The 11,758-nt window shown below is 35.5% G+C and overlaps 1 protein-coding gene across 1 annotated transcript; it reads right to left on the reverse strand.

Moving 5' to 3' along the window:
- Positions 1-1,595: 1,595 nt before the first annotated feature.
- Positions 1,596-7,191, reverse strand: LOC132035194 (aluminum-activated malate transporter 8-like). Its single transcript, XM_059425481.1, has 6 exons — positions 6,799-7,191; positions 6,393-6,533; positions 5,299-5,562; positions 4,529-4,641; positions 3,022-3,165; positions 1,596-2,507 (listed from the first exon to the last, which is right to left on the reverse strand). The coding sequence occupies exons 1-6, from the start codon at positions 7,079-7,081 to the stop codon at positions 1,845-1,847; spliced, it is 1,608 nt and encodes a 535-aa protein (XP_059281464.1). The 5' UTR covers positions 7,082-7,191; the 3' UTR covers positions 1,596-1,844.
- Between the last annotated feature and the right edge of the window lie 4,567 nt (positions 7,192-11,758).

Raw genomic sequence — 11,758 nt, forward strand, 5'->3', positions numbered from 1 at the left:
TGCCTATTCGGGTAAAGTTATATAGAAACTATGCCTTGTCCGGCATAAGTTTTGTAGAAATGAAGTAATGAGGCAGAACTTCATTTCTACGGTAACTTATCGCTAATGCGATAGCTTTACGTAACTTTCGCTGGACATGACATATTTCTAGAAATCTTGCCTCACGAAATTAGGTCATAGATCCGAATTTCCTTTTTTTTTTTTTTTTTTCTGTGTCGATGTCAGTGATACTTTCGGCCACTTTTTTATTACTTAAAGTGCCGAAGGCCAAAAATTGAAGACCTGCGATTTGTGGGACAAAAATTAAAGACCACCCCAAGATAGGGGCATTCGTGTGATGTGAATTGTCCAAATGGAAATGGGCAGAAGTTTTGGGCTGTTGGGCTTCAACAGGAAGTTGTTACATTAATGGCCACTCAATCTGTTTCTTGAGAGAAGGTAAATTGTCACTTTTAACACTAGTTATCAAATATTATATAATCACTCTTTTTGACGTGAAAAAAGTTTTGAATATAAATACCCCTAACTAAAGCACAAAACAAATCCAGGAATCGCTGATGGAATTTGAAGGATTGACAAGTTGAACTCAAAGAACGACTCATGAATTCAAACGTAATCTTTATAAGTTAAAAAATCAAGGAACGATTTATTGTGTTAAAAAACTTGTTGAAGTTTCAAACCTTATATGAGGCTCAAATCTTTATAAGTTCAAAACCAAGGAACAATTAATGGAGTTCAAAAATTTGTTGGAATTTCAACTTACAAATTGATCCCATAAATAATTTATGGCTTTCACACGTTTATAAATCTAAAACCATGAAACGATTTATGATGTTTCAAATTTCACTAGAGTGCAAACCCTGTGAATGGTTCATGGGGATCAAGCAAGGTGAAATGTTTACTCATATTGTTAAAATTTAAAATATAAGAACCTTATATTTCTTTATGTAAATTCATTGTTTAATTATTTTGCTTCCACTTATTTTAATTAATTAGTTGCAGATATAACCTTGATTGGTGAGGTCAGACACTTCACTCATCTTATAACTTATAGGATCCGGCTCCTCTTCATTACACGTTCTTTTCATTTTCTCAAATACACATTTAAATGAGTGACACTTGTATAATATAATTTTTAAAGGTCAAGATTAGATTAATATAACAAGCATCTTAACCATGGTTAAAAATAATAAGTTTTGAAAAGAAATTTCTATTTTTGGTATGCAATATCAGTTTCCCACAAATTTTACATTAATACGGCTAGGCAAATGGCTTTTTCTACTCCCTAACCCCTACACATAAATTAGGAAGAGGAAGTACGCAAAGTTTTATCCTTCTAAAACAAGAAAGAAGAAAATTCTAAACAAGAAGAAACACAATAGGAAAATAACTTTGTATACAGATCTGAAATATTGAAAGGAAATGTTTTATTCTCTCCAATTTAGTTTATCCTCGTACACAATTCTTTTTCACTTTTCAGATACATATAATTCTCTGTTTCCGCTTGTCCTTTTTCATCACTGCAGCACATTCACCTCCTCCACCGCTGCCACAACTTCTACTTAGATGTGGATCCAGTAATTAAAATATATGAATTTTTACAGTAATTTCAAATTAATTTATAATGATAATTTGATTAACAATTAAATATCTATAATTTTACAATGAGTATCTACTAAGAGCAAAAGCTACAGAATTCCCAGGACACTAAATCTAGAGCTTTGGACCCGCCGCTGCTTCTATTGCCGCTATATGTATTAAGAAATTACTAACTATATATAAATATAATTTATTCAATTAGTATAATATATTAACTTGATTTTATTGTAGAAAATTCATAAACTTCATATCCTGGATCCGCCTCTGCTTTCATCATCAACTCCAATTACAACATGCTCTCCTTTTTCCTTTGGTTTCATCACCTCCTCTATTGCATGTATCTCACACACAACATGTTCTCCGGCTATTGGATTCTCCTCCTCCACCGCGACCTCCACAACAGAATCTCCACTATTAATGTTGTACTCACCCTCAAAGACAGGGTTCACAATTCCGCGGTGGAGGAGGAGTTGTTGAGACCGAGGCGTTAGTGGTTTTTCTAGCGCCTCGGTCGACCAGGAATCCTCCCGCTCCTCCTCCTCCTCCTTCTTCTTCTTCTTCTTCTTCTTCTTTTCTTCCTTCTTGAAACGCGCCTTAATAGAAAGCTCTTCGACAGCCTTAGAGATTTTGTCGACGCATGTGATGACATCGATGAGTATCGACGCCACTGACATTGTTGTGATGAAATCAATGATGTCAGCTTCTGAGAAGGTTTTTGTGGTAATTACAAGCGTCCCTCTAAGATCACTGATTGCGAATTTTGCATTATACGGGTTGGGTTCTGCCGTTGAGGAAGAAGGTTGGGTCCTGGTTTTGATGGAGAATGCAAGGTCTTTTAAGGCATTGCTAGATTCCTTTATCATTCTTTTGCATGCTTCTTCTGTTCTTCTGTGGAACTCCGTTGGTGCCTAAAAAATCAAGCACGCGTGAAAATTAAAAAGTTTGTACCCACATTGTTTCAATTTATGTGACACAGTTTGAATCGGTACAAAATTTTTTAAAAAAAGATTAACTTTTAAAATTTGTGTGAGTATAAATCTTTTGATAGTTGTGGACATGCCATTACATTTTTTTCTCAGCCATTTTTTTTTCTCCACCATTTTGTTATGTCTCCACTCTCCACAACTACCAATGAAGTGTTCATGCACTTTATGGTTCTATAAGCACTTTCTTCGTCTCAATTTATGTGGCACATAATTTAAAAAAAGAAAGACAAGTTTTGAATAAATTTATGCTCTAAATAAGTCGCATACCTTCGTGCGGTTATGTAAGGAAAAATTAAAAGTTTAAAATTAAATTATTTTTTAAACAAAAAAGTATAATATTTTTTCAGATAAACCAAAAAAATATGGCATATAAATAGAACTAAAGGAATATTCACCAAAAAATTGTGACTGTCATTTAGGTCATATCAATATATACCTTAGACTTGGATTTTAAGTGACCACTAAGAGCATGAAGATGGCAAGCACAATCTCTACTAAGGTTACCAATCTTCAAGTACACTTTCCCTGGATTATTAAACCTGAATAATCCGTGTGCAGGCTCCCACCATGCAAAGTTTGCCTGAAACAATTTTTTTACTATAAGTTCTATGTACCGATAATATAAGAAAATGTATACCGTTATATCACTAATTTAAAATATAATTTCAGATAATTCTCTATACAAACATTGTATGGTAACTTTAAAAAATTGGAAAACAACCTTCTATAATATGTGAAAAGAAAATATATTGATGATGTTCAGATTTTTTTTTTTTTACTGTCCGTATAGATATATAACTTAAACCTTTTTGTTATTATTATTTTTTTTTTTTATGTTTATTAGTATTCAAACAAATGAACACATTAATTGTGAAGTGGCTCTGCATAATTATTCTCATAACAAGACAATATGATAAATAAATATAATTTCTTTAATTTTCTTCCACCTTCTATATTCCTTTATTTAAATTCTTTTATTCCCTTTTTTTGGTCTCTCAATAGCACGTTATGTTCACACGTATTTTTTAGGGTGGTCACTAGTTGGAGAGTTTAACAACTGACTTAATTTTCCGTCTATAAGGAAAGAAAATTCAAATTCGTCATTAGCAAAATGCCCTATTTAGTCGTTCTAAAGAACTCTCCACAACTACTTAAAATACAGATTAAGAGCATTGAATGGAAGTTGAAAAATGAATAGTCACCGCCAAATACTTGGATGAATAGGATACGTCCACTTCTAACCAATAGCTTAGGTTTGACTTCTGAATAGAGAAAATCATGGTGAGGAGCGCTTTCACTTTAAATAGACCTTACATGACACTAATTTGAATTATTCAGTGAAGTATCTCCTTGCAGACGTGGATCTCATATAACCATGACTTAATTGGACTAATTAGTGAAGTAATTCAATGTAATTACTAGTATAGAATATAGAACCATGTCCCAACAACGCATCCTTTATGCTGTTCTAATTATAAACCTACTTTACCTTCTACGAAAAAAAAGAAAAAAAAAAAAAAAAGACTTGCATGTTTCTCCTTGCGGAGGAAGCGGATCTCTTATAACTACGATCTAAATTAGCACTCGTGGGGTACACTCACAAAGCGGATGAATTTCCTTAGTTTTCATGCATATATAGCCTTAGTACCCTCCTAGATGCAAAGGGTATTTGTTTCTTTTCAAAACCCTATACATCTACCTCTCAATAAAAAATAAAAAAAAGAAAAAAACAAATTTTCTAACATTCATATAGTAGTATATTTAGAGGCAATTAGTTGTGGTTTAGGTGGAGGTCTAGCTAATTGCTAACTCTAACCGGCCGATAAGCTAAATCACACATTTTATGAATCTAATAGTAATTGTTACAATCAAATCAATAGCTTTCAGATTGTATTATATATATCTATATTAGAGGGAGAGTTGTAATTATCTGATTTACTCACCAAAGATTCCACAGTGGCCTTAGAACCAAGAACACTTTTAAAGGTTTCGAGAAATCCCTTTTCATTGTCACTTGCTTCATCCTCAGAAATGTGAAAATATTCCCTTTCAAAACCTGCAAAGTTCAATTTTTTTTTTTCAATTTGTTGCCCTACATAAACAAGTGGCGGAGCTATCATTATTCAAGGGAGTCAAGTGATACCTCTTCACCGGAAAATAACACTATAAATAGGTCAATTTTTTTTAGAAATAATGCGCTTTCAGTCCCTTAACTATTAGAAAATAGTAATTTTTTTTCTTTTGATATCTAAATAAAAAAATGTGACCTATGATTAATTGAAATGTGCTATTTTGATCTCTCTTCTCGTAAATATTCACAAATTTAAATAACTATTAACCATTAGATCATTTAATTATCTATATTCTATGTTAAGCTTACTGCTACTCCATATGAGGATAAACAATTCTAAAAATCGTCTAAATGTTAACATATTTAATTTAAAAACAGGGACGAACATATATATATATATAATTAATTATACTTAGCTATATATCATAAGGATCAATTAGAATTTTTCAATAATTGCTGGACCAAAAGTGCGGTTATCCTCTTTTATGTATATTATATGTTGAATCTACTTGACCTTTTATGTATTTATTCTTTTATATTTTGAATCTCTTTAATGAAAATCCCGACTCTAACATCACCGACAAGAATTTTTAAATGAAGCAACAAAAGGATACACAAAATTAAAAAAGAACATTGACATACCATCTAAGAAACTTGCTAGCTTTTCAAGATTGGCACTAATATGTTTATGAAGGTCTTCACCAGCCCACACAGGACGAATAACCATGGAGATAACCATGACTGTGGCAACACTGACCATAACGGCTGACATTCTTTGCTTAACCACCTCCAAGTACTTGTCACCAGAGACTGTGATCAAGCTGAAGGTTGCCACAAAGAGCATGCATCCATAATCATACCTTCTTTGCATATGTGGATAAAACCTTGTAAATGTACCTAGAGCACCTGCATAATGAAGCAAGTGATCGAGTCTTTAATTTGATCAGATGCGGATCCCAAATTTGAACATTATAGGGTTCAATTTCGAGATTCTAGCTTAGGAGGTCCGTTTTACTGCGTTCAGATAAATGCGTGATTTGTACTTATTTAGTGAATTTTGTTTAATTTACATCTAGAATTCAAGTATTGTATACGTCATTGCTTAGTCTTTACTTTTGCTCAAAACAATACTAGAGTAAGTTCACTGTACATTTAATTCTCGAGGCTAAGGTCTATGTCCTCCTACGTGTATTCTTTTCAGTTATTCTATAAAGTGGGGGTCACCAACTCCCCCCCCCAACCAACCCCAATATCTCAGGTCAGTATAGCCTGGGTCTTGGCTTGCATTTCAAATAAAATAAAATATGTCATTGGTCCGATTCATTGAGGAAATTGTCCGTAATAAAGAACATACAGATCTGTTTATCATAAAGTAATTTGTTTCTCCTGACCCTGCATCACTTTAATTGTAATTTGAACAACTAAAAATCCTATCTAGGTCTGAGTGGAGCCGAATAACATTTCTCTTTTGCATGTCCCTGGAATTTTCTCATATATGAAAGGTCCGAGCTAAAATTACTAAATTCCGATCAAATCATAAGATGTATACTAGATCCGCACTCCGATGTACATACTATTATTGTTGTTATGTGAAACAATTTTATGATTTGATCGATATGAAAAAGGACTCCTAGCTATATATCTTCCCAAACAGAGGAAACATTTGAAGAACTTTTTTATATTAATTTGTCCATTTTGTTTAAAGAAACAGGTTATATTGTACTTGCATATCATACCTAGAGTGAAGACCGAAACCCCAAGAACTATAGGCTCCCCTTCTTTTCCACAAAATTCAGCTAAATATTTTGCTCCAATGCCTAACGTGCCACCTAGTACTGTAGCAAAAGCTATGTTTAAGCACTTTGATATAGTTGCACCTGAAAAAAGTAGAAAAATCTTTAATATGGAAAATGTAGAAAAAGAGAATAAAAAAAATTCATCAAATTAGAAAAAACACTATTAAAAAATGTAAGAATTAGTGATTGACAAATTTTGTAGCTAAACAACAAAATTCATCACTAAAACTATTAGCAACGATTAGCGACATATTATCAAAAATTATGTTAGCTACAAGCGATAGATTAACGATGGAGTTCATAGTTAATCTTAGTTTTTTTTTTTTTTTTTTTAGTAAAAAATTACCAGCAGTGTACTCAAAAGCAACCATTACTGTGAGGACAACCATTATTGCTGATTGTTCAAAGCTATGATAGAGCGGCCATGAATAGTAAAACAACAACACTAAAGCGAGAGTTAATCCCACTTTAGCTGCATGCCAAATTTTCCTTGGATCATCTTTCCCAATTTGTATTGTGTTCTTAGCAATGTTGCTAGTTTTGTCCATCAACCTTCTTGGAAACCCCTTGAGTTGGCACCAAAACATGGTGAAACTACTTTTTTCTTGGCTTGTGGAATCAATCTCCATGGAAATGGCTGAATTGGTATAAATTAAGGGGTGTTGGGAGAGAAAGAAGAACCAAGAGAAGGTAAATGTGCACAATGGAACTACATCAACCAGCTCAATTTATAGTTAGGGTGAAAGGTTAGGGTTTGACTTTTAAAAAAAAATCATTTACAAATGAACATCTATCTTGTCTTTGATCTTTCTAGATGAGGAAGGACAGATGTTTAACAGTTGAGTGTGCGACCAAAATCCTACGTTGATAGGCATACTTTGAATAGTGTGAGTATTTTGGCAAAAAATTTTGTTGACCTTGACCCGACGAAAATAATATGATACCATGACAAGAGTATTTTCGGGCTGGTTGAGACATCAATTGGTATCAGAGTCAATAGTTAAACAAGACAAGTATGGAGATAATGAAGTGATAGCATGAGGCTCGCTTACTACCTTTACTACGACAAAGGTACATTCGAAATGCACCCGCACAAGAAGTCAACTCTGAGCTTCGATGGCCATAAATGCTCACTTATGTGAATGACATAAAATGAATCTCAAAAATTGACATGTGGATCGTGGTGGTTGACCACGTGGAACTTATTCCAGAGAAAGTGTTACACCTCGTGGTTTTGTACATTGAGATTCGTCGTGTGTTAGTGGTTCTAGTTTTGGACACCGGGGTCATCAAGGTTAAATGAGATTAGACAAGTTTATTGTTATATCCCGTATTTTCGCGTATTCGGAAAGTCGGAAAAAATTTTTGGGTTTGTAAGGAATAAGGTAATAATTGATTTTATTTAACACATGTGTTGTTTATGAAAGAATATTAATATGGAAGTGTTGAGGAAGGCTAGGGGCAAAATTGAAATTTCGGAAATTAGTTTCGTGGAATTACAAAATGTGATCCATAAGTCATTTGGCTCAAAATAATGGATGAAAATTAAGGCCCAATATATATGGGGGTGGCGGCCATGTATGGCCAAGCCCCCCAAGACCAACACATTTTTTTCCATGTGCTAAATTATTATAAGAAGTCTTTATCTATTAGAAACTTCAAGAATAAAAGAAAGAGCAAAACAAGAACAAGAGCAAAACCTTGAGGCCATTCGGCCATACACTCCCAAAAAAAAATCACCCTCAAAATCTTGGTCCAAAATTATTATCTTGTGGTATTCCCGACTAATTCAAGGGTCCTCTACAACTTGGTGCGCTTGTTTTGGAAGAAAGGGACTTGTTTCATCAAGTTGACAACTTAGTCAAGTGAAGAAGATTGAAGAAAAAGGTAAGAATTTATTCCTTGTTATCATGCTATGATGGTTTGTTTATGTTGTAGTATGTAGAAAGAGTAGAAATGATGGAAATATGGAAGTCAGCAAAGTGGGTGTGCATGTGTGCATGTGGCCGTGTATATGCAATGTGGTATAAATAATATGATTTGAATTTTATGTTGTATTCTAGTTGTGATTATGGTGGGATTGATAATGGAAATGAAAGTTGAATGAATTTGGTTGAAGTTGGAAATATAGGTGTTGGCCGTGGGGTGTATGGAATTGGAATGGAAAATGGATTAATTTTGTTTAGCATGTTAGTTGTGTTGTTGTGATCCTTATAATGTAAATGGAGGTTAAATGGCTTAAGTTGACATTGAAATGGAATGTAGGAGATTATGTCATTTTAGGATGATTTTTATGATATTATGGAAATGAAGTGGTTGAGGTGCAATTATGATTATTGTTATTGATGGAATGGAATATGGAAATATGACATGAATATGTATGTTGAAGATTAGAAGTTTCGGATGAATTATGGTCTTGGTGGAAAATTTGTATATTTTGTATATTTTGTGAATGTTTTGTAAAATGATATGAAATGATTTCGGATTGTGTTGGAGTGACCTTGATTAATAAATGAATATGAGAATAATGATATTAGCTTGATATGGTGAAGTTGGAATGGAAAGTGTCGCTTAGGTAAAAAGAGGACTATTTATGCTATAGTGCGTTTTATGATAATTGTTGATGTTGTTGGATTGTTGGGTTGTTGTTGTTGATATATTGGGCCGAGCTAAGTCTCGGGGATGCTATATGTATAGGGGAAATGCTGCCGAAATTTCGGTAGACAAACATGAATTTGAGTTGAACTCTTAGAAGCCATAACTCACAATTGGTAAATATGACCATTTGAGATTTTGGGCGAAACGGGGAATCGAACTCGACGAGCGTAAAGTGCGTTTAACCAAGGTATGTAAAGTATTCCTTTCATTCTTTGGCATGTTCTAAACATAATAGGCTCCGGATGCGAGCCTTAGATACGACCTGCTCTTAGAAACCCGAGATTGAAATTTGCTCTATTTCATTCAAGAAGATTAAATTGGTCTTTTAATATTTCGTCGGCAAAACAACTTATATGTATGCAACTCCCACAAATGAAGTCGGAATGCCCCGAAACTCTTCTCGGATGAATCCATAAGACCTATGATCCATAATTTACGCACCACTTCGGTTCGGCCCAAGGTGGGCCCACTAAATTCGATACTTCCGTATGGCTTTAACTAACTCATTTCTCGTCCCTCGAGATTCGCAGGTAACTTTGATTATTATTCTCGTTACTATATGACAAGTATTATGACTATATTTATGAGCCTTATGATATATTTTGACATACGGAACGGTTAGGATATGTTATTCGATGTAATCCGTCGAGCCATCCCAAATGATCTATATGCGTGTATTATGAATATTGTCCGATTACTTTGATTTGACCTACCGTTTGACCTACTCCAGTTTCATTGAGTCTGTATAATGATCTGTATGCGTATGGTTTCTCATTAATCTGTTCGTGGACGCCTCAATGCTTCTTTCACTGCGCCCGGGCCAGGTTCTGTTATTCGTGCACATTCCACTGCATTGTTCACCGCGACCCTCGGTGTGCGGGCCGGGATCTGTTTACATCTGTATGTGATCTGACGACGTGATGGTATGGGGATGGCGGCCAGGATGGCATATGATCCGGTCCGTCCACCGCGTCCCGCACTAAGAGGGCCGGATGCACGCGTCCCTCACTGCAGGCGGGATACGATATGTATGTATATGCCATCCGTATCCGTATATGTTTATGATTACGCATGCATAATTCGTCTATACACATCCGTATATCTCGATCCGGATTAAGACTCGTCCGTTGCACTTCGTACGTCCGATTCTGATTATGATTCCGTCCGGCATACTTCTTTGTACCTCGACTCGGTTACGATTTTGTCGCCACACCCGTACCCCGATCCGTGTCATGATTACACAATCCCATACTCGTGTCTCTCGATTCATATTACGACCCGTCGGCTATACCCCCGTGCCTATCATATATATATTGCGGTTCCGACCGTACACTCGTACTTCGATTCGGCTTCGGGTTCGACTTTGTCCGCTATATTTACGTACTTCTCGGTTTCCGACTATGATTATATTTGTTACATTCTCGCTTACATACTCAGACATTTTTCCGTACCGACCCCCCGTTCTTCGGGGGTCGTACACGCTCTCGTGTGCGCACGCACGCGCGATATGCCACCGGTTTAGGACCCCGATTCCGTGCTTTGGAGTGCTCCTTGATCCGGAGCGTGTATTTTTGTGTATATATCTTCCGTATTTACATATCCCGTATATATGATAACCAAGTGTAGCCCTATCCCGTCATCCGATTCTATTATGTCCGTTGGGGAGGTCACGTAGACATGTACGCGGGTTGCTACACGGTTTTCGTGTATATACGTACGCGTTTGTGACTCGTTTGCTATGTATAGCCTCAACTTTGGCTTATGTGTGTCAGATAAGTACGTTTACGTATCTATATTTCCGTGTGTTGTATTTAATTTGGTTTGAATTCGTGTACGTCCAATATGAATTTGTTTGGTACGCCGACCACCGTTAGTAGGTATGTACGGGTATCCAGTTAGGGAGGATCTTAGTCGCGACCCGCGGGGGGTTAAGGTCGTCATAAAAGTGAATATCGTAGCGGTTTGTCCTCGGAATGTCTACAGGCCTATTCCTAGAAATGCTAGAAGCTTATGATTCTCAAGATTCTTATGATATTGTTGATAATTGTTCTCCATGATGATGATTCCATTTCTAGAGATACCAAAGCTTATAGTTCTTAATGTTCTCATGATATTATTGAGCTTGTTGTATGATTATTGATCTTGTGCATTGTTGTTGATCTCATCTTATGATAATTGTTCCTCCAAGGTGAGATATAGTAATGATGATGATTCCATAATGGCAATCGGAGATTTACCGTCCTTACGTCACTCCGATAAGAGTTATAGCTTTCATTTGGACTCTCATGCATGCTTTATACATATGTAGCTATTTTCTCACACCGAGCCGCGCTATAGTCGGCCAGGTACGACACGTAGATGTGCACACCACTGCAGTGGGTGCGTTATGATGTTACCCCGGACGCGGGATGATATGATTTATGGATCTGGCTGCACGTTCCGCAGCACTAACACTTATATTATATATGTATGAAAATATTTTTTAAAAAAAGTTAAGCATGCATGATATCCGCCTTAAGAGGCAATCAGATGCACAGGTTATTTTTCCTATCTCATGTTTCTTCCACATTTTCATTATGTTGTTACTCATGCTTTACATACTGGACATTATTCGACCCCGTCCTTTTTTTTCTAAAGGGGTTTTTTGC

Source organism: Lycium ferocissimum, chromosome 10 (genome assembly GCF_029784015.1).
Source record: "Lycium ferocissimum isolate CSIRO_LF1 chromosome 10, AGI_CSIRO_Lferr_CH_V1, whole genome shotgun sequence".
NCBI classification, from domain to species: Eukaryota; Viridiplantae; Streptophyta; class Magnoliopsida; order Solanales; family Solanaceae; genus Lycium; species Lycium ferocissimum.

Bases quoted from the DNA above. Each gene is read 5' to 3' on its own strand.
- LOC132035194 (XM_059425481.1), bottom strand. From the start codon at position 7,081: ATGGAGATTGATTCCACAAGCCAAGAAAAAAGTAGTTTCACCATGTTT. The intron at 5,563-6,392 runs GTATGATATGCA...TTCATTATGCAG, and splicing joins GGTTTCGGTCTTCACTCTAG to GTGCTCTAGGTACATTTACA. The intron at 3,166-4,528 runs GTGAGTAAATCA...AAATTGTTTCAG, and splicing joins AGGCCACTGTGGAATCTTTG to GCAAACTTTGCATGGTGGGA.